The following is a 22284-nucleotide window of genomic DNA, read 5'->3' on the forward strand; positions in this document are numbered from 1 at the left end:
CTGGAGGATACTCTGAGTTTCAAGGAGAAAGAAGGTGGAAATGCATTCCTGTTGAAATTAAGCCGCTGATACCAGTGGGGCAGGATGTTGCTCACAGGCCACTGGGCATGTTTCTGGCCTTGCTGAGGTTGGTAGCTGTAACTAATGTCTGGATTGAGCTAGATCTAGGCCTGGAAGACTGGGAAACAAAGAGACAGAAGCTGCCTTTGCAGCTGGATGAGAAAGCACTTTTTTTTCCCTCTCTTTGCCTTGACTAATGGCAGCAAGGGTTTCTGCAAGAGACGTTGTTCTCCCTGGGTGAATTCAGGACATATCTGCAAGACCACATGCTGTACTCTTTAGGTTTTTGAGTTTTTTAGTTCTTTTTACAAGGAAGTTCAATCGGTTGCTTTAGTTTCTCTGTTGTGAGACTTCAAATGGACCTGAAATTTGTGACGTTAAGTCATAATCCTGGCAGGTTAACGCTTCAGACATTTTGTTCTTTGCTGACTTTCCTCCTACTTTAGGAGTTCCAAATACTGATGTTCTCTCAGAGCATTGCTTGGCTTCACAGATGAATTTTTTAAATGTAATTTTAGTGGAATTGCCCAAAAATGTTTAGGTCTCCCCCAGTATAAAAACTGCACTGCAGAGCCCACCATTGGTCAGAAGAGGTGGCTGAAACTCATGTGATGGGTGATGGTTGTTTCACTAATTTCATACCACAGTTTGACCTCTCACTTTGTGAGGGTGGGAAAAAAAAAAAAAAGGAAAGACCTTTTAAAGATTTTTCCCTTCACTAGCTGCTTTGCTTCCCTTTTTTTTCATATTGTGTTTTTTTCATAGTGGTGTATTTTTTTTTGGTCTGAGTTCCCCCCTCCCCCCTTTCAGTTGGCTACTCAGAGTTGCTATTTTCTGAGTTTTAGCCAGGCTAAGAATCATTGCTTTGGACTTGGGTAACAATCTCCCATTCAAATGGTCAAGAAGTCAAGGGCAAGACTGAAAGCTGAAAGCTCAAAGCTAGGCAGTATCTGCAAAAAACAAGCTCTCAGTTAGGAGGGTTGAGGATCTCATTTATTTTGCTCGTTGTGTTGAACTCCTACAGATTCCAGTTCTTTGGAAAGGTGCAGAAGCTTTCATATTGGGGACTATATGTTCACCAAAATGAAATGTGAGTCCTTGCTCCACTATTTTTGTGGGTTTTTTAATCCCTAAAAAAACCCCTGCGGCTCGATTTGAAAATCACTTCAAAACAATAAAAAACTTTGCTTTTGGTGAACCAGTTATTCAGCAAAATGTAAGAGTTGCCCAGCTGCACTGCAGTATTTCACACGAAGGCACCTTGGACTAAAACCAGAATGTAAGAAACCGTTCCGAGTGCTTCAGAAATTTTAGGGAAGATTAGCCAGAAATAGATTGGAAAGAGTGAAAAAGTAATAAATTAAAATTCTCTGATCCTAAGAGAAATATAGGAAAGGTCAAATGGAAAACTTTGCACTGAAAGGCAGCCTGGAGCTGACTTGAAGATAAACTGGAGAACCAGGCAGTGAGAGCACTTGGAAACCATCAACCCTTGGCTTTCTCTTGAGGCTCCCTGGGACAGTAGCAGCTGTTGATACCATTTTTCTAATAAAGTTGAAACCAGGGAGAAAGTGATGGGTATTGATTAGTGTCAGCTCCAATAAATACATGTCCAGCTCCCACACTGCAGAAGATCATTCTGAGTCCCGCAAGTCCAAAATAATTGTTGAGGACTCTGAGGGGCTTCCAGGGCACCAAAGCAAAGTGGAGTCTTTATTGACTGTGGTACTTTCATGTCTTATTGCATAACTGAACAGCACTGTTGTCAGACAAGTAAATGCTGTTTTGTATGACTTTCAAAAACATTATTTTTCAGCACGGATTTATGGTCTCAAATCTGGGTGAACAGATACTGTAGGTGGACTGAAGGAGACAGCATTTGTGGTGCTTGTGTTGCTGAGGAGACAGTTCCCTAAGCTGCTCTTAGGGAACAATAATCTGTTGAAGAGACCCTGACATCCGAAGTGTGCCTTTTTCAGCAGCCAAAAAATATTACTTTTCCCTCCAGCCTTGCTTCCCCATTGCTACAAGCTGTTACTTTATTTCTTTAAAGTAATTTCGGTCAGTGTTAACTTTTAGCTTTGTAGACTTTTCTTTTTGGGGAAATGGGAAAATATAAAGAATTTCTGTGTTGAAAGACTGAAGGAATAATATTGCCCAGCAAGAACTGAAAGAGGATAGAGTCTGTTCTGACTTCAGATGAGGAAACCATGTGATTACTTCTATTAGCACAGTATGCATTAATAATTAATATTACCAGAGTTAGTATGATCAGTACTATTATCTAAACATTTTGGAAGAATAAAGAAGATGAATATACTCAGGGACAGCTTTTTACCATTTGATTTTTAAAATGGAACATAAACTGTGACGCTACAGCTGACGATTTGTGGAAGGGTTTATTTTATTTATTTCATTTCTTCTTATGATTGTTGTTCAACTGCTCACAGGCATTTTAAGAATCAAGTAAACCAGGAAAGGCTTGGTTAGCCAGTTCTTAAATAGGTAGCAATAGATGATAGAGTTCAACTAATTGAAGTCCAGTATGTGGATAAAACCTGTAATTCATTGCAGGAACTCAGATCTGGAGTCACTCTGTTTCTAGCAATTTTAGACAGAACGTGTTAATTACTGCAAGCCTTTACTATTTATGTCAGCAGAGCTCTCAGTAAACTTCTTGATTACTTTAGCAACTGCTTTGTAACATAATTTGAAAGGGTTTTTTGGTGTTGGCTTTGACGTTTCCCATTTATTCTGAAAAAATAACAGGTTAGAGGCTAAATGGTCTTTATATACTGTTCCAGTTCAGGAGGCAGAAACTACCTGGAGCTTTGGAAGAGCAGTCTAGTTTTACCCTTAACAGCTTCCACTATTTCTTTAACAGCCATTGACTTGTCTAGCCTTTTCAGCTTCCATTTGGGTTACCACCATTTAAAGAGAATTTAAGTGAGTTTTAAAAAATTTAATACCTCAGTTTGCTGTTGTTTCTGATACTTTTCCAATGTTTGACTTAATCTAAAAACATTTCTGATGGAAATGTCAGCAATCAAGTGAGTTGTCCACCAACCTTCCAGCCACCATCATACCTTGTTAAAATGCACAGTTCTCTTATTTTAGTCATTATTACATGTTTGTGTATCTATACATGTGTGTATATATATATAAAAGAGGCTTCCCAGCCCTTCTTATTGGACATTGTACATTTGTTTTCCAAAGTCTGATTTCATTCTCTGTAGTAAGAGAAGAGCAGTCATTAATACTAAAGCAATTTTATAGCACTCTGCAAAGTGAATACAAATGCAGTTTTGACCAATTTAAGCCTTATTTGCACAGACAAAGATGACACTGTCTTTAATTCAGGAGATAAATTCCTTGCCACCTATTTCTTGAAAGGCTTTTATTTTGAGATGTGGTGGGTCTGATTTGTCCCTATAGCAGAGTTGTCTGTTGCCTGCCAAGGAGTGTCACATCCTACTGACTTCATCTGATTTAGCAGACAAATGACCTCAGTTTGATTAGGCTACAAGCCAATCTGAAGGGCAAGTCAGACAGTGCTAAGTACAGCTTGCTTATCAATAATATGTAGATAACCTTACAAAAATAGAGAGGTCCTAAAATGATGATCATTCCTTTGGAGGAAAGGGGGGGTAGATAGTGGAAAGAGGCAGATGGAAACTCTTTTAAGTCCTGGCACTTGCAGTTGAGTTAGGTGAAATTTTTTAGTAATAAAAAATTCTAAATTTCTCACTGAACTTCACATGGACAAAAAAAAAAAATCCTGAGACTGTTGAGGGATCTCATGGCAGTGGGTTTCAAACAAACCATCTCCCTTCTTTCCCTTGGAATATCTTATATTTTTCAATGATCCTCTGCATTGAGACTTGAAGTACTTGATTTCATATCAGATGAGTAAAACACGTTTTCAGCTGAACTAAAATGCTGTGTTTGTTTCTTCACTTTAATAAAAAATTTCAGTATTCAAGTCCACTTGACCCAAAAGGAATTAAAAATATTTTGGACCTGCCAGAAAACTAAATAAATGCACGTTGACCTGGCTCTAATCCCTCTAAAGCTCACAGATATTAATGCTAAATTTATCTTGAAAAAGAAACGCTAAAGCCCTGCCCACATGTGCTGGGGAGAAGGTTTGCCTGGCAAACCTTGGCACTCATCCCTGTGCACCCTAAAGCTCATGGGGTTGTTCTCAGGACACAGCTTCCAGGGCTGGGGAGTGGGAGGTGGGAGCAAGCCCTGGCTTTGCCTTCCTGGGGCCAGTGGGGAACTGCAGCAGGAAGATGGGCCATGAGTTCTTTTCGCTTCGTGTTCTTCCGAGTTGTGCCTCTTAGTTTGCCTTTTCACCTGAGAGTTTTGGTGTCCTTACACCCGTCCAGCTTCTTTCCTTCCTCCCTGCCTTCCTCCCCCCTCTCTCCATCCCTGACCCCTGTTCATGAGGAGTGCTGCATGTTCGAAGCATCTCTTCTCTGCTGTTGCCACCAGGGCCCCACCCACCCGCTGCAGCAGAGGGGCAGCATTTCTCAGTTTGCTTTTTGCAGGGCCTGACAGATTCAGAGCTCTTGTACAAATAACCAAAGAAGCCTTGGCCCTTGGTTTTGAAACGCCTTGGGAGGAAAACTCCTGCACTTTCCCTGGAGCGGAGACTGGTTCTCTTTCAGGGTTTTCTGCTGTCATTTTGGAGTTCAAGAAACTCCAGAGTTCTCCAAGTGGGCTTTGTCCTCCCTGCAATCCCTAATCAACTGCAGCTGGGTTTGTTGTTGCAGAAGGTCCAAGCAGATTTAGCAACAAGGATATTTTCAAAACATAGGTGAAATTATAACTCCTTTTTGCTCCAATTTAAATCCTGCCAGTATAAGTAGCCAAGGCATCATGTATTGCACTGCCTTTGCTCAGCCTGCCCAGCTGAGGTTTTCTTCTTTTTTGTCTGACTGACTACTGGTTTATGGCATAACATTCTGAGATGTATAAGAAGTTGGTTGAACTTACAGATACTGCAAATTACACAGTTTTTACCCACAGAATTTGGGAAACTTTCTTCCTATGCTTTTGTTCACCAGGTGAAATGAGCAGACTGTTTACTTTGTCTAATTAAAAGATCATGATGATTATGTAAGAAACAGGAGCTGTTTGCATTGTCATTTGTGCAGTACATTATTTCCACTGATGAGATTTATATCATGTTCTACTTGACATTGAGAACATTCAATTGTATAATTTCCAACTTTGTGAAACTCTAACTGAGAAAAGCGCTCCCTTTTCAAAAGGATGGGATGATTCCATTTTCAAATGTTACCAAAAGGCAAGATTTGAGGTAATGGCTAAAAAGCATTGGAAAAATGCCTATTTGCTTCAGTAATATTTCCAATGATGTATCATTATTTTATGTATTTCTTTGTCTTTTCTCCATCTTTTCAGCCCCCTGCACTGGCTAGGAATTTGATTTTTTTTTTTTTTTTAAATACCTTTGTGTTTTTAATGTTAGTTTGTTAAACTGTAATTAAACCTTATTTCCCCTTCTTGCAGAATAGTTGGCTCACAGAAAGACAACTTCCACCCCCCCGTAATCTGTTGTTATTCAGGTCCTGTATCAAGGTTTGGCATTTCATTCTGTTAAAAATGCAAGTGGGATTGTTGGACATGTCACCTACAAAGCCAGGGGGTCAGCTTGGCATCTTACTTAATGTGCTAATTTGCTGTAATTTAATCACGCTTGGAATATGGATTGGACGTTTGAGCATCTCGGTGGCAGACTCGGACTCAAACAGCCCATAAACACTTCGCTAAAGCCTGGCTGGGAAAAGCAGGTTGTGGGTCGGCTCCGGATCCTTTGCCTTTGGGACTTCAGGTGGGATCTCTGGGGCTCCTGGAGCTTCGTGGAGCTCTGGCTCTGTGCCCAGCGCCTGCCTGGAGATGTGACTGAACTCTGCAGTTTAATTAATTATGCATTAGCTGCAAATGAGACTGAGAGCTCCCTCGGTGGCTCTGTGTGCACCCAGCCTGCCTTGCCTGGGTGCACACACGTGCTCAGGGACTTTCGAGGGACAGAGCCCTTTTCCAGGGTCAGCTGTGGGCTCTTAGAACAAATGTGATGTGGCAAACCAGGCACCTTGTTTTGCAAGTCACAGGCTCTGCAATACGAGCCACTTTACAATGACTTGCCAAAATATTTGCAAGACAGTATTTCCCAGGCGGGGTCAATTAAGTCAGTGGTATTTAGAAGTTGGACCAAAAGCTAATTTTCTGGAGTAGATTTTTTTTTTTGCCCCTTTTTGAGCTTACTTTTAAACACTAGATTTGGGATGTCTTGCTTACAGATTATTTGGTGCTATAAATTGTGGAACTTGTGTTAGCACTAGTAAGGTTGAGAGCTGAAAATTATCCAAAGGATAAATTTTGCTGTTGGGAAAAGTTTTTGTTCAGTTGTCAGAGAGCTCCATTTCAGGTCACACAGGCTGGTTTGCCTGGCTGTTTTACCATTTCTTTCATTTCCCTTTTTTGACTATTATGTTGTAATATGAAAGTTAAAATTTTAACACAATATGTTTCACCATTTCAAAAAAAAAAAATGGCTTAGCCTGGGGTATTCTATTACCTTGCTCTCACTTAATCTTTTTACAGTGCAATTATCTCTCATCTTTGTTATTCATTATGTGACTCTGGCCATGATGAGATCAATTTAGTTTTCAACTTTTTTTTTTTTTTTTTTTGGTATTGTAATAACTTTTTTCTTTGTTGTGACTTGCCAGAAAAGATCTCCCTGGCAACATCTAACTGTGACTGTTCTTAGTGCCTCTGGCCTGGACATTTGCCATGGCATCCACCTGGCCACTGTCACTGCCAATTTGGTTTATCCTTAGGAAAAGACAATTTTTTATTTTTCAGTCTTGAAAGTTCTCTGTTTTCTCAATTCAGTGGGTTTCAGCTTCTTAATTCTTTGTAACTCTGATTCTCTGATCTGTGTTTCAGTTGCATATTAGGAAGAAATTCCTCCCTGTGAGGGTGGTGAGGGCCTGGCCCAGGTTGCCCAGAGAAGCTGTGGCTTCCCCATCCCTGGAAGTGTCCAAGGCCAGGTTGGAAAGGGCTGGAGCAATTTGGTCTAGTGGAAGGTGTCCCTGCCCATGGCAGGGGAACGGAACAAGATAAGCTTTAAAGTCCTTCCAAGCCAAACCATTCTGTTATTTTATGGTCTGGGCAGGCACTTGAGCATCTCCTGAGATTTAGAGTCCCTGTGCTGTTGCATAGATGACAAGGAGAAAAAAAAGGAATGTTGCTTGTGCCTGTGTTTGCAAGAATGTGCTTTCACTCTGCAAATGTGAGACAATCGCTCTGCCCCGAGAAGTTTACAAGAATTACTCTATAAAGGCCCAAATATACAGTATATGAAATAGTGTTAAATACTTTGAACTCCGTCCTGGTTTCAGATGCCAGGACTGGATCATTCCAGCGGGAGTTCAGCTGCCATATCTGCTGGCCTTCGTGCAGCTCCAGTCTGAGACCTACTTTTGAGAGCCCAGCCCAACTTACCCCAACACCCGTGGCAAACTTCCCCAGCCAGATGAAAGGTGGAGCAGGCTTTGTGTTAAAATGTGATTTGACTGGAAATGGCATCACCATAAACTCAGAGGCAGGGAGCTTGTAATGAGATCATATGGTTAGAAAGGCATACAGCCCAAGAGTTTCCTTTTAAATTACTGCTTCTTTGCAGATAAGGGCAGGATGAGGATTCAGAACCTCGGTAAGGATGCCTGGTGCATGCCTGGTCTTTGGTCTACTAGTGTGGTCTCACTTTTGGTTTATGTAAAAAAGTGGAAGAGGAGGAATTCGGTCACAAGCCCAAGATAGTTCTGCTGCAGTAATTGTTCTTGGTTAATGAATTACCAAATAGCAGCCACTGCGTTAACCTGTGATTCAAGAAATCACAAGAATCTCATGAAAATCAAATGTTGAGGCAATGTCCTTGTGGGGATGACTTTCAAAAACGGTTAACTTTGTATTGTGTACCCAGTGCACTGTGTGGGATTTGCTTCTCTTGTTTAGACCATTTTCCATTGGCTTTCACCTCACAGGAGTGCTCTCCCATTTTAATTCCTTGCTGGCTTTACCCAGTTTTCTTAGGAGTGATCTATAGCACAAGGGTCCAAATGCAGACTCTACCATGGGAAAGGGATTTATAAATTATGAAAGACCAATGTAGCTGAGCAGGATGGTTAAGGGGGAGAAGAAAGACAAGTAGAGGACATTTGGAAAACAAAACAGAAAGTGAAGAGGGAGGTGAGCAGGGCTGCAAAACCAGCAGAAGTAAGTTTTAAAAGAAATTAAAATATTAGAGAAACTGTTGATTAGCAAATGAACAAAACACATCATGACTGTGTGCAACTGGAATGAAAAACAAAACCCCAAATCGAGGAATTTAAAAGTGGGAGAAAAAAATCACTAGGGCATAAAAATCAAGATTTGATGACTGTTCATTGGTGACTCCAACTTCCATGGGTTGGACTTCAATTTACCATGGATGACAAATGAGGGCTTTTTTAGAATACATGAAAAGGCTAATTGGGGGCTAATTAGGGAGTCTGTTGATCACAGAGGACAGGCACAACAGAAGCCTGCAGCATCTGAGTGGCAGGGAGTATTGCAGAAAGATGACTTGTGATTTAAGGTGCAATTCCCAAAGGAGCAGCTCTCTGTCAAGCTGTTGAGGGTGTCTGGTGTTTGATACTTTTCCAGAGGTGCAGATGTACCTGAGCAGTGGGAAGCTGAGCTAAAGCAAGTCCACCCTGCCTCCTGCTTCCCTAGCACATAGCCTGTTCCTCCTGCATTTGCAGCACCCAGTGGTAGATGGCCTCATGCCTGTGCTGGGGTCATAGTCCCAGGCTTGGACTGGCACTGCCAGCAGCTGTGGTGCAGATGAACAGGGCTGGGTGCCCCGTGGTCCTTTGCCATCCACATATATCTGCCACCACAGCAGAGCAGGCTCCTCCTGGGCTTCACTGGTGCTCAGTCTGAGTCACTGGGGCGAAAAGAAATAAAACAACCACAAAGAAGCTGGTGGTTTGCAGCAAGGAATGGGAAGCTGGGAGTCCCTTCAGGAGAATGTCACAGGAATGGGGATCAGCAACAAAAGCGCTGCCCCTTGTGCGGCTGCAGAGAAGGTTGCTCAGCAGTCAGCTCAGGTGTTCGTCTGCTCCCACGCTGACAGATGAAGTGTCCATAAAAGCAAACCAGCTGCATTTAAATGGTGGCTGGCTGGTCTGAATGCTGCACACTCAGCTTGGAAAAGAAATTCCAGCTCGTTGCTGTGCTGACAGGCCGCAGATGACAGCTGTGAACATGACACGCAGTTCAGTCTCCCAGCTGCCCATCCCGGTCTCTGCTCTGGGCTTGCCAGAAAGTTCCCTTCTGCCTATCAGAAAGAGGAGGTAAAAATTAGAAACTGCTTTATTAGGACAATATTGCTGCTGTGAGACTGGGGAACCCTAAATCTTGTACTGTTAAAGTGCAGTGATTTCATAAGGGCCTCTTCAAGAGCTGTAGGTGCAGCTGTATTTCCCTGAGCCTTTTTGAAAGGGGTCATGAAAAAAAACACAAAACAAGATCCTGAGCCAGCAACTGTGCTTTTGTTGGATGTCCTAAAGGGAGTGACAGAAAACACAGGGAGAGGCGGTTTTCATGGCAGGCAGCGTGTTCATGCTTCAGTAACTCAGAGCATCTGTTTGAGCTTGGCCTGCCATGATGGGTAAGGCAGAATCAGGAGATGTCATGTAATTAGGTTTCCATAAAGCACATGATATCAAACATTAATGAACAAGGCAAAAACTCCCAGAAAAGAAGGTGGTGTCATCCCAAAGTGTTGCAGAGAGAGGTTCTTCTGAAGACTTGCAAAGGCAAAAGTAATCAACAACTTGGGCACTTATTCCTTCACTGGAAGATGGTCTGCAGTATTGGGAGAAGACCACTGAAATACCACTGAGTTTTTAGCTGGTTTTAGAGAAAAAGAGGGGTTTTGTGGGATTTTTGGATGAACTGTTAGAGTGCTGCTCTATTTGATTTATTTTATCAGTTTGATTTATTTGAACCTTGTCTCTCATTGGTTAATTTTCACAAATGTGAATTTTTCCTAGCAGGAGCAAGAAGGTTTCAACACAAGCTATTGTTAAGCCTGCAAATGCCAAGTGTCTGCTCTAGGGAGATGGAGAACAAAGTTGGCACCAATAATTAGTGACTGATTTGGCAAAAGTTGCTGAAAATTAACAACTGTTGGAGAGGTCTTGGCATGATTTAGTAAAATACAGTGCAGTTTGAGATGACTTTTTTGATGTTACTATGCAAAGTGCAGGGGTGACCAGAAGGAAGGTAGTATGGAAAATGCGAAGGAGGAATTTGGTGCCTTATTCAGTTCTTGGAGTTTTTCCCTTGAGCTTTTCCAGCATATTGTTAGAGTACAATGATACAGCAAAGTTACTGATGTTAACTGAGGAAAGTTGAGATGCCAAAACACTACAAATTGCTCATTTACTACAGATGCAACTTTGTTTTGCTTCCTCTATGGCAAGGTATGGGTATTAATTCCATTTGGATGTAACAGTCATTTAGGAGCAAATTCAACGTGGGAATAACACAGCATGGTCCAGCAAATCCAACAGTTCATCATCCAAGAGACTGAGAGGCAGAGCAGCACTGGAGGAGGACTCGGGGGGATATCTGGTCAGGTGTGTGTGGAGGCATCCCTGCCTGTCCCGGGAGAGCCTCTGGGAAAGGACACTTGGTGGGAAACTGGGATGTGAACCAGGAATCTTGCAGATACTGTTGTAAGTGTTTTGAGCTGTGTTGCTGCTCTTGGGATGGTTCCAGTGCCAGCTGGAGCCAGAGTGGCTTTCTCTCTGCTGGGAAGCACACAGTGTTGGTGCCTCAGAGGTACCAGTGCCCACTGGGCATGTTGTCTTGAGAGGGAAACACTTGAGGGGTGAAGGTAACTGGAGAATTTTTGTGCTCCAAAGAAAATTTAAAGTGGTTGGTTGGCACCTACTGGCAGTGAGATGACTTCCAAGGAACTTCCTGATAACTTTTCCCAGGAGTTGGCAGGACTGTGAGGGCTATAGTGTGACAGTGATGAACTGAGGAGCAAAGAGGGAGGACAGGCAGTTTTCACTGCAGGATAGTAGGATCACATTTTGCCTCTGGCTGATTTACTCACAGCAGGAATAAAGATACTGCACTCGGAGTTAGTTTGACTTTGACACAAAGGGGAAGAGATGAAAGCACAAAAGCTCAAGATACCTTGACAGCCAACCACTCACCCAAATAACAGCCCCCCAGCCAGCAGAGCTGCCTGTCTGCAGTCTCAGTGCAGGGCTCAGGCTCTCCCCCCTGCCCAGCTCTGCTGTTCTGCCATAGCAGCTCTGAGAGCTTTGGCCTTGCTGCTGATTGCTGTAGCTTTTTGTGAGCAGCAGAGAGAGGACGTGACCTGCAAGCCCTGCCAGCCTAGGCCTTCTTTTTCTAGAGAGGATTTAAGATTTATGGTCAAATTTTACAGTAACTGTAATTTGCCCTACAGATCATGAATATATGATTGCCCCACGGTCCCTTAGCAAGTCCCCTGAGACCACTGTGATGGCTCAGTCATTACTAGCAAGGAAGTTTTAACACTGAATTTTTCCTGGTGGAGTGAACCAGGAGACAGGGCTGGAGCTGGGTGCTTGGCAGGTTTGGAGCCCTCCATTGCTGCTAGGCCAGAGCCATTCACCCTCCATGGCACACCTGGGAGTGACAGCTGGGTTCTGCAGGGAGAGTGACTTTTCATGCTGAATCATAGATTCTGACCAGACTAATTTCAAAAACTTGTGGCCTCAGGCAGAAACTGCTGAGAGCATTGAGGCTGGCAGTGAGAACATGGTGGTTGTGCTTATTAGCTGCATTAAATGCTGCTGGACTGGGAGAAGGACATTGTGGCTCCGTGGGGATGCAGAACCACCACGTGTGACCTTCCCTCTGTCCAGGGCAGTGGGGTGACCTGCAGCTGTGGGTCTCAGGACAAATGTGTCCTTGAAGCTTGGTGGAGAAATGGTAAGGGGCTGTGCCTTTCAAGGACTGTCCTTTGACAGGAGGTCTCTCCTGGAGGCACAGAGACAAGCTGCTCACCACACAAGGCACAGAGGCCCAGGGCAGTAAGGAACACTGCCTGGTGTGTGTCCTTCCTGGCAGCCAGAGGCTGTGCAGGTCAGTATGTTATTGTCACCCCAGAGGGGAGCTGTGGGGACTCTGCTCAGGCTGCACATTGCCCAGGACCTGCTGACACAGCAGCCTGAGGCAGCAGGTCTTCAGGCAAGAGCGCAGATGTTCTTGTAATGAGCCCAGTGATCTGGTGACTCATTCATCCCTTCTCAAGCAGCCAGTTTTGATGTGAAAACTTCAATAAATGAAGATGGAGAACCCACTTCATAACATTTCCAGGAGTTGTTTCTTATTTCTGTTTTGAAGGTGATGGCTTTGGCCTCCTCCCTTTGCTTTCCACTGTATTTCTGTGAATGAAGCACTGGGAGCCTTTACTCAACCCACAGCCCTCTCACTGCCCCTCCTCACCTCTCTGAGTGACTCTTTCCTGACGTGTTAAAATCAAGAGGTTCTTGGTGGGACTTCCAGAGCTCTTGTAATGCAAATGATAGTAATGATGTTAATGCTAATAACTGTTATTCTTCAGAGTGAAATGTCAAGATTCCATATTTTCATGTTAATTTTTAGTAGGTAGGTACCACAATAATCATGTCCCATCCTGCAGGGAATGTGCATTTCACATAACAGGGACTGTTAGAAATTGTTAGTCATGAAGTAGCTACTGATGTACCTGATGGGTTGGTCTTTGACATACAATAATGCAAAGTGACAAGGCAAATTTGGAATGATGAAAGCCTGTTAAAAAAATTGTGAATGTAGCTATAAATTAATTAATCTCGTAGCTAAAATGTGGTACTGAGCTGTGATGATAAATAAGGTCCATGTCACTACTGTTAAATTGTATGTGTGTATCTAGGAAAGGAGGTAAGAGGTTGAAGCCAGGGGACTGGTTTGTTATTACCTGCCTGGATAGAAAAAAACTATATTGGCAACTGCAGTTGCCTTGAAACAGGAGTCTGTGGGCAGCAAGATCAGATTTTGAAGTAGGATGTCTATCTTCAATTGTTCTGAAATGTAGGCTAGCCTGGGCAGCACAATACCACTGAATAGTGTATTTTTGTTAGAAGTACTTTTAAGCAGCAAGCATTTTACTGCAAACAGCTCCATTCTTCTCCTCAAGACATTGGCATGACTTGCTGCCCTTTTGGGCTTGTATTTATTATGCAGTATTACTTAGTAGAAAGCATTGCTTTTCCTCGGAGAAGCAAAAACATTTTGGGTCGTGTTTCTCTCTCATTTAGGTAATTTTTAATTGACATTAAGTGAAACTAATGCCGTTACATAACGCCCAGAACACAACAAATGCTGCTGCTTCAGATTTACACCAGCTTAGCTGAAACCTGAGCCTGAACCTCTCTTGGTTGATGACTTGTTTGTCTGTTTGATTCCAGCTGCTAACCTCACTAATTTGGATAATCTCGACAGCGCGTTGAGCCTTGTTGGAGACCAGGTGCGCAGATCGAGGCAGCGCCATCGAAGGCACGCGACGGAGGACGATTACAACATCGAGGTCCTTCTGGGGGTTGATGACTCAGTTGTTCAGTTCCATGGCAAAGAGCACGTTCAGAAGTACCTGCTGACCTTGATGAACATTGTGAGTACAACCCCGCGAACCGCCCTGTGGGAAGGCGCGGACAGGACCGGGAATGGAGGTTGGGTTGGCCCGTTTGAAGGAGACATAACAAACTTTTCTCGCTGCAGGAGATAACAGGGAGGGAAATCCAGGCCACTTTCAAAAAATTCAGAAGAGGAGAAGCAAAAAAAAAAAAAAAAAAAAAAAGAGAAAAAGGGGCCAAGAAAGAAGCTGAGTGTGGGACTGTTAAAATGTTCAAAGTCCTGCTTTATGTGCTTTGGTGGGTTGGGGGCATAGGGTCAGGGGCTCAGGTTTTTGGAAGTCATTACATTTTAGCTGTATATTCCCTTAATCTGAGCTTCTTGCTGAGAAATGTGGTTTGGAGAACTTCAAATATGGTTCTATTAGAAAATTCAATTGTTTTTTTCGCACATTTTTAAAACTACCCAGATGAATTCTTCGATTCCTCAACTCAACTGCCCCTTTAGGTCCCAGGGCACTTCCCTGCTCCTTGTTCACCCTGCAGTAAAATGTTATGTAGCGTAACACTGAACTTTCTTAAATTGATTTAGTGTTTACTCCCTGACTGACATCTTTAGGTTTCCTTAGTTAAATATTTAATCTTCAGAACCATAGTCTGTGCAACAGACTTTATAGTGTAGTAGGGATGAAAGAATACACCAGGGAATATTATATTTGAAAGAACCACTTTTTATTTCTAAACATGAGTGCAGCAGACACAGCAGCCCTCTAGCACCCCAGTCAGTAAGCAAGGACACTATTTTGTGGGAAAAGAATCAAGTCTTGAAAAATCATCCCTGTTACAGATCAAAGTCAAAATATATTTCCTTCTTCTGCCCAAAAAATAGAACTGAGTGGCAGCCCCCTTCACAGGCAGCTCATTTGGGGATGACTTCCTTCCTTCTCATCTGGAACAGGAGTCTTTTCTTGAAAAAACATACTTGAAAAAAGCTTTAGGTTCAGTGAATGTGTGTTCTCAGTGAAATAGTGTTGAGTAAAAAATTGTAGGTCTGCTATGTTTTTGACAAATGGAATCTGACTGCTCAAGTTTGCAGTCATGTCAAGAGGATGAGCATGGAGGTGGCTCCTTTGGCTTTACAAACCACAGAGGCAGAAATCCAGGCTATTAGGTACGTTTGCCTGGGATGTAGTTTTTCCAAGATATATTTTTTTAATTATGAAGTTCATTTTTTTCTTTCTTTATTACATTCTTTTAGCAATGTGCAGAATATCCATGTTTTTCACTTTAAATGAGAGGTGGAATACAATTTAAGAAAATCCCTCGTGTGATATAAATTCAGTTGCACTGACTTTTTATAACAGCATGGTAAATAGTTAAAAACCTGCACTAACATTAGAGTTATGGTGTCTGCTCTGATGGCTGTAAATACATATATTCTAACAGAAATGACATAGTGAATTTCATTTATTTGTGTGGTTTGTTTCCTCTGAGGCTTAAAACAAAGTCTACAGTGAAACAGATGGTTTTATGCATCTCTAAATTAACAAGCCAAAGAGGCCAAACCAGGAATGTGGCAAACAGGCCAAAATAGATTAAACATGACTCTTTACTTATCATGTCACTTAAATCTATTTTTAAGTATTAAAATATACAGTAATGGTAAAGAAGCCATAAATGTTCCAGCTCTGGAATATACTTTTTCCTAATTTTAGTAAACCATCCAACACACAAATTGCAAGAAATAACAACTCTTAAGCACGCTGTCTCTGCAAGTGGTTTAGAAAGTGCAGCCTGTGTAACTGTACCCACAGGGCACAGCAGCTCTTGGCATAGGCAACAATTGTTCTGTTGAGAGCTCAGAGGAAGAAACGTGTCTTTTGGGGACTGAGGATGTGTCCCATGCCTTGTGCCCAAATTCGAGGAGCTGTTTGAAATCCCCAAGGCCTCTTGAGGAGGTTCTGGATAGTCTTTGGCAGTCATCAGTGCTGTCCTGTTCTTCCCTTTTTCAAAACTCAGCTGGTTTCTAGAGTCTGTATTTGAACAGAGGGATGGGTGATGGTAACCAGTCCTGTTTCCAGCTCCAGTATAGAGAGGTAAGAGGGGTTTGTTACTGCAGATACCGGGCGGTGCTGGGGACCATTTCATGTTTCTAATGAAACGTGTAGGTCCAGGGTCACTCAAAAAGAAGAGACAGCTACAAAAAATTCCAGCTGTATTTTTAAATCTGGTGGAAGATCCTTCTGTAACCATCAGATTGTGCGTATCTTGCTGATTTTAGGATGTAATCAATTAGCTTCCTACAGCAACAAGGCATTAAGCATGGAATCAATTGGCTTTGTACGGTAACAAGGTGGTAGAAAGCATAAAATCAAGACTGCATGGTAACTGAATAAAATAACAGTGAAAGTATTTACTGGAGATAATAGGATGATCAAATAGTTGAATTTCTGAGGTTCTGGAAATGAAATACATCCCAGGTGAATTCTCCCTCCTGGGACACAACACCACTTTCCCAGAAGCAACTCCCAGCACAGCTGCTTCTCCCCACTTTGCTTGATTTCTTTATGAGTGATGGCATGAGCAGTTGTCCTTAACTAACTCCTCCCAGGAATCTTGGGTGGAACCCTACCACCAACCCAACCAAAACAATTTATTTTTCTTTTCAAGCCCAGTGCAGTGACTGTAAATTCAGTAAAATCTGCTTTGTGCTGCTTAAGCGATGTGTTACAGTCCACACCTAAAAGCCATGAAGTGAGAAAAAACCCAGGGGCTGGGTGTCCTGGCTGTCTTGAATAGCTGGGCTAATATTTATCCCAAAGTTTGGAAATGAAGTCACTCCCAAACAAATGGTGATAGACGCCAGAGCATTTTTAACACGTTGGGCTGCAGCCACGGATCTCCTGACCGCGCGCCAGCCGTTCCACTGCAGTGAGCTCGGCCTCGTGCCACCCCCTTTTCATCCTCCAGTCATTTCCTCATACAAAAACCCTGGTTTCTCTTGACCTCCTCTCTCTTCTCTGCTCAGCACCCACGGGACGCTGAGTCCACCTTTGGAAAACATTCCATTGTTGTCCCTGAAGGGACCCTGGGCTGCACCATTTTCAGCTGTACGTCACGCTGGGTTTTTTTCCTGGGAAGGATATTAGCCTGCACAGTCCTCTGCACTTCCAAGCGTGAGCCCACACATTGCACAAATTAACTCTGTATTTATAGCATGCAGGAGCATTGCCACAGAGGAGAGAGATTTGGGTGGAAACTTGTAGCTCTGTAGTTACTCAAGAACATGGAAGGTAATTCAATTCCAGCAAGAAAAGGCGTCTCAAAACCCCGGGGATTTTATCTGGTTCTACAAGTGTTTGGGAAATATTAGAAGAGTGCAAGGCAGTGGAGAACTGTCTTCTTGTTCCTTGGGAAATGAAAGGATTTCGCTGCAGGATGCTTTGGGAGGGGGAGCAGGGAGCTGAGTGGATGTCATTGAGCTGAATGGCTTGGGTGAGTGCACTGACCACAGGGTAAACAAACTGGTAGAAGGGTCAAGTCCAAAGAGTGGTGGTGAAGGGAACTAAATCCAGTTAGTGGCCAGTCAAAAGGGGTGTTCTCCAGGGCTCAGTACCGGGGCCAGCGCTGTTTAATATCTTTATCAATGATTTGGAGGGATTTAGAAGATGTGTGGATGTGGCACTTGGGGACATGGTTTAGAGGTGGCCTGGGCAGTGATGGGTTGATAGTTGGACATGACGATATTAGAGATCCTTTCCAGCCTAAACTATTCTGTGATTCTAAGGTGGGTGTTGTTGGTAGCCAGCCCCAGTGCTGAAATCCTCTGATCATTTCAGAACCCTCTTGAAAAGAGATTCCAGGATTAAGCAGAGCATTTGCTGCCTGCTCTGGAAGAGCAGCAGACCTGAGACCCTCTCACTACTGACTAGTGTGACTATTTCAGCTGCTACAGTCCTGTGTTCAGGGTCACATCCAGGTTGACAATTGTCATCCTTGTCTATTTTTTTAGAAGAATTTATCTACAAAGTATGTATGTTTTTTTTTATCTTTGGACAATTTTCAGGGGTAAAAATCTTTCCTTTCCATTCCCTTCCCGTAAAAGATGTGTTATTGCAATATTTATATCTATTCATGTGATGGATATATGGCCAAAATATTTGTGATACAAACCCTATCTCCTCAAACTAGGTGAGTGCATAACTGCTGTTATTTCAAAGGCAGAGAGACCCTAAATAGGATTTATGCCTCACTCTGGGCTAGATTTATCTGAGTATTTAGTCATTTACCTGCTTTTGAAATTAGTGAGAATCAGTTTTAAAAATTAGCCTATGGGTTTATGCATCTCCCAGCCTTCAAGTGAAACTTCCACTCCAGAACAAATACATTATAAAACTTTTCATTTGAATAACTGAAATCCATGGGAGTTGTGCAGCTGGGGGCTTTGGAAAGTCCCTGGAGTCTTTCACCTGCATCTTTCAGCACTACATATGTCTTTGAAATGGTGGCCCTGAGGCGCTGTTGAATATGTTATCTGTCCTCTTTAATAGGATGTACATGATACTACTATTATAGATGAGATTTCTGCTTTCCTTTCTCTGGCTGATGAGGGATGAAGATTTGCAGGTACAGAACAGCAAGTTCCTAATGAGAGGAGAGGGCAGAGACGCCATCGGTTTTCTAACTGACAGTTGGATAAAAACCTGAAAGGATGTCTAATTCAAGCTGTTAAAAAGAAAGTGATGATTGAATACATTGAAATAATGGGGCACCCTGTCTCCAGAATCATGCTTCTTAAACTAAAAAGCATTTTTTCAGATGGGAAGGATAGTTCAGAAATGTAGAATTTGACTGGATTTTTGAAAATTAAATCATTCATAGGCACCAATGCTCATTATTTAAAATCAGTTTATTTCAAAATGTTCACTTGAAAGCTGAACTAACTCTAAGAAGTTCCACAAATAACAAATATAAGTCCAGCTCTATTCATCTGAGGCACTTCAGCTGTCAGTAGCTGTTTGAAAGTTTAAATATATGTATGTGAGTTAACTCCACGTTTAGGTGGATCATTATCAACCAGTAGCTGTGGCTGGTGTGAACAGTGTCTGAAAAGGCCTCATGGGGTTATTTTTGTTCATTATTTTGATTGCCACCCTCCAGTGGAAGTTGTAGTTGTGACTGGGCGTTCAGGAGCTCCTGCAGGAAAGACCCTCTCAGAACTCTTACAGGTTGTGCTCATTTTCACAGGGATATTACTCCCAATGTCAGTTAGGTGAGCATTGCTCGTTATTATTACCTGGAACGTGCCTTGCTGCTCTGTTGGGCACAGCACAGAGCATCACACAGGTTTTGGTACCATCCTCAAGGCAGAGGGTAGGTACTGTTAAAAGATAGATTTTTTTTTTTTCTTTTACTCCAAATACCAACATGAGTTTTAGCCATCAAAATTGCAGCCAGGGACTTTTCAGTTATGACAGTGCGGTTTGTGTGATGGAGTGTGGATAATTAGGATCAGCTTTCAAATCCTGGATGCTTTTCTGAACCAAACCACTTAGATTTGAAGAGGTCACCATGTTTATTGGATGGACACCACACCCCTATCCCTTGTAGCAACATAATAAATCAATCTGCTTAATTATTTTATGATGCTATAGTTGATTTTATTAACAAGATCTTGAGACAGTAATTCAGAAAAATACCAAGTCTTTTGGTGCAAAGGTAATTTACAGTGTTTAGAAAAACTTCTCAGAGCAATGGTTTGTGGCAAAAATGAGGAGTTCCAAGAGCCTGCGGGAGGAACTAAGAAAAATAAATTAGTCATGAAGTCAGAAAACAAAGTCTGTGACCTTTCTGAAGCCAGTGTTACAGTCGAAGATGAGATAGAGACCCATAACATGAAGCTACCCAGTGCCTTGCCAACACATCTGCTGAGGAGAATGTTTTTCATTTTGACCAGAAGCAGCTAACTTGGACTTGGTAACATCTACTGACTCTCACGCCAGGAAAGGTAAATCAGGACTCGGACTCATATTTGCATAGAAAATGCCAGATTCTTATCTCTTTTTTTTTTTTTTTGTGATGTACATTGCCAAGTTCTTCTAAAACTGCCTGTTGCCTGTGGTTTTGAGAAGAATGATAGATGTTTCCCAAATCAGAGCTCACAGTTTGACCTTTAAGTTTCATGTGTGTTGTATGCTTTCATTATTCTTTTTTCCTTGCGATGCTCAACAAAGATTTCAGGGGAAAAAAAGAGTTCCTCTCTGAGGAAATTAGGAAATGCCTTGTAAGGACTAGAAAGGGAGACTTGGGAACCCTGGATTTTGCCTGATGACTTTCTGTGTGACCATAGCACATCCACGCAAGGAACTGATGTAATGTTATTCCTGTGGGATTAAGATAAAGCTTTGGGAATGTTAGAAATGCTACTTTGGGATCTTCAAAAGCCTGAAGGAGGTGATGAAAATCGAAGAGGAGAGTGGTGTTTGAAGTGGGACCACAGAAATATAAAGTGAGAGGGGGACGCTTTTGGAGGGTCAGATTACAAAAGTTTGTGCTCAGTACCCACCGCGACATTTCTGGTTCCTATTCTGTAACTCAAAACAGACGTTTCTTACAGAAATAGACAATCACTGGATGCCCACCAGGCACCGAGGCTTTGCTGCAGATAATTATGATCTGATGAATGAGCTGCATCTCGGGCTGGGCTCTAACAGCGGTTTGCCAGGAGCTCTGCCATCCCACGGGGAAGGAGCTGATGCTCTCCAGCTCCTCCAGTATCGCTCTGGCACAGACCCACAGGCGGTCCCTGCTCTGCCTGGCAGCACGTAGCCATGGGTGGTTTCTGCAGCAGCAGTTGTGTAAGGATGCTGGGTGATCAAAGAGCAGGCTAATCAGGCCGGATGGATGGGCAGTTTGTGGCGGCTGGAAAACCAGACGCGTCTTGTTCTGTGCCCTCTCCAAATGGTCAGATGTGCCCTCTCGACGGCCGCTGTCGCTGGGTCGGAGCTGTTTGACATTGATGGTGGCCCGAGGTGGGAGCTGTTAGATGTCCACAGGGGGTGTGTGTGTGCTCAGGAGCCCGAGGAAGCGGCGCCCACCCGAGCGTAAGGCACAGCCCAAGGAGCTGCAGGGGGTGTGCCTCGGGATGCACACGATGATTTCTGGTTCAGTGGGATGGAGCCGTGGTTGTTTTGTGATGGAGAGGACTGCCTTGTGCACAGCAGATACTAACGAACTTTGCAAGGCTGGGAACTCCTTCAAACTGCATGAATGAGTTTGCCCACGACTTGCCAAAATGTGCAGATTGTTCTCCTATTGCGTATCGGTTTAATTAGAGATTCAGGGAACCACCTGACTTTCCCTAAAAGCCCTGCCAGCTCTATCAGCAGGTAACCTGCTCTGCACCAAGACTTGCAGAACTGCAGGCTGGTGATTACTATTTGTGTTACAGCAGCTTTCAAAATTCCCTTTTAGGATTGGGGCCTGCTTTGCTCAATAATAAAAACTTTCCAGTGCTACTTTTACAAAGCAGGAGGCACCTCACAGGCTCCTAACTTGCCTTTAGTTTTTTGATGTATTCTGTGTGCTTACTGTGCTGACTTGAAACTTGCTCAAGGCAGAAGAATTATAAAATTAGCGGGGAGGGACAGATGAAAAAAGTAAATGAAGTCTTTGTTTTTCTTATGTAGCACCAATCTGTGCCAGCCTGATTTCTAAACAGAAACTTTAAATAGAAATGCATGTTTTCCTTTGAAATATCCCAGAAAAGAAAGCAGAGTTATCCCAAAATAGTTAGTGAACTACAATAGCTTGATGAAAGTCTCTTTACAGAGTTTCACTGTGCTTTGAATTCTTTGAGATTTACCCAGCCTTCTTCATCACCCTCTATAAATGCTGAATCACTGTAGGACATCTAACAAGATTTAATACATTCACTGCCTTCAGTTCAGGAGCTGGGATTTGGGGATAGTCTCTGTCCTTTCTTTTCCTATGCAGCAACTTAATTTTAGACTAACTGATCTAAGAACAATGGGAGATGGCCTCTGATTTTCCTTCTGTTGGTACGAACCAGGATGTCCTACTGAAGTACCTGGACATGCAGTGCTGTAAAAGTACTCTGCCCTTGTTTTCACACCTATGTGTATTTATTGCGCGGACATCTGAACGTGGACACCCATTGTCTGATTACCTCTGCTTTGAAACAGTACGTTTCAAAGTTGTGAGCTGCTCTCAAGCCTGGAGCTTTCTGATTCCACACATTGGTCGGTCATTTTCTGCCCTGTACATTGTGCTGCATTATCCTGACTCTGCTTTCCTGTTGAAATAACGGGTGGAAATTTGGAGAATCTGATCGTGGAGGCAAGTGTGTGCATTTTTCATGAGTGTTCCAGAGCCCAACGTTCAGTTGCTTGGATCTTGTATCTTTACTAGCTTCCTGTAACAAATAAGTGCAATTTAGGCCATGCTGGAAAAGAAGAAAAGTATC

The 22284-nt window shown here is 42.8% G+C and overlaps 1 protein-coding gene across 2 annotated transcripts in view; it reads left to right on the plus strand.

Annotated features, from left to right (window-relative positions):
- Nucleotides 1–22284, plus strand: part of ADAMTS2 (ADAM metallopeptidase with thrombospondin type 1 motif 2) — a 170852-nt gene that overhangs the window by 100501 nt on the left and 48067 nt on the right. For both annotated transcript variants that reach the window (XM_050312068.1, XM_050312067.1), the window contains exon 4: nt 13638–13840. In XM_050312068.1, coding sequence (XP_050168025.1) covers nt 13638–13840 — 203 coding nt within the window. The remainder of the gene's footprint in view (nt 1–13637; nt 13841–22284) is intronic.

The sequence above is a fragment of the Myiozetetes cayanensis genome, unplaced genomic scaffold (genome assembly GCF_022539395.1).
Source record: "Myiozetetes cayanensis isolate MyiCay16 unplaced genomic scaffold, myiCay2020 scf17, whole genome shotgun sequence".
Lineage (NCBI taxonomy): Eukaryota > Metazoa > Chordata > Aves > Passeriformes > Tyrannidae > Myiozetetes > Myiozetetes cayanensis.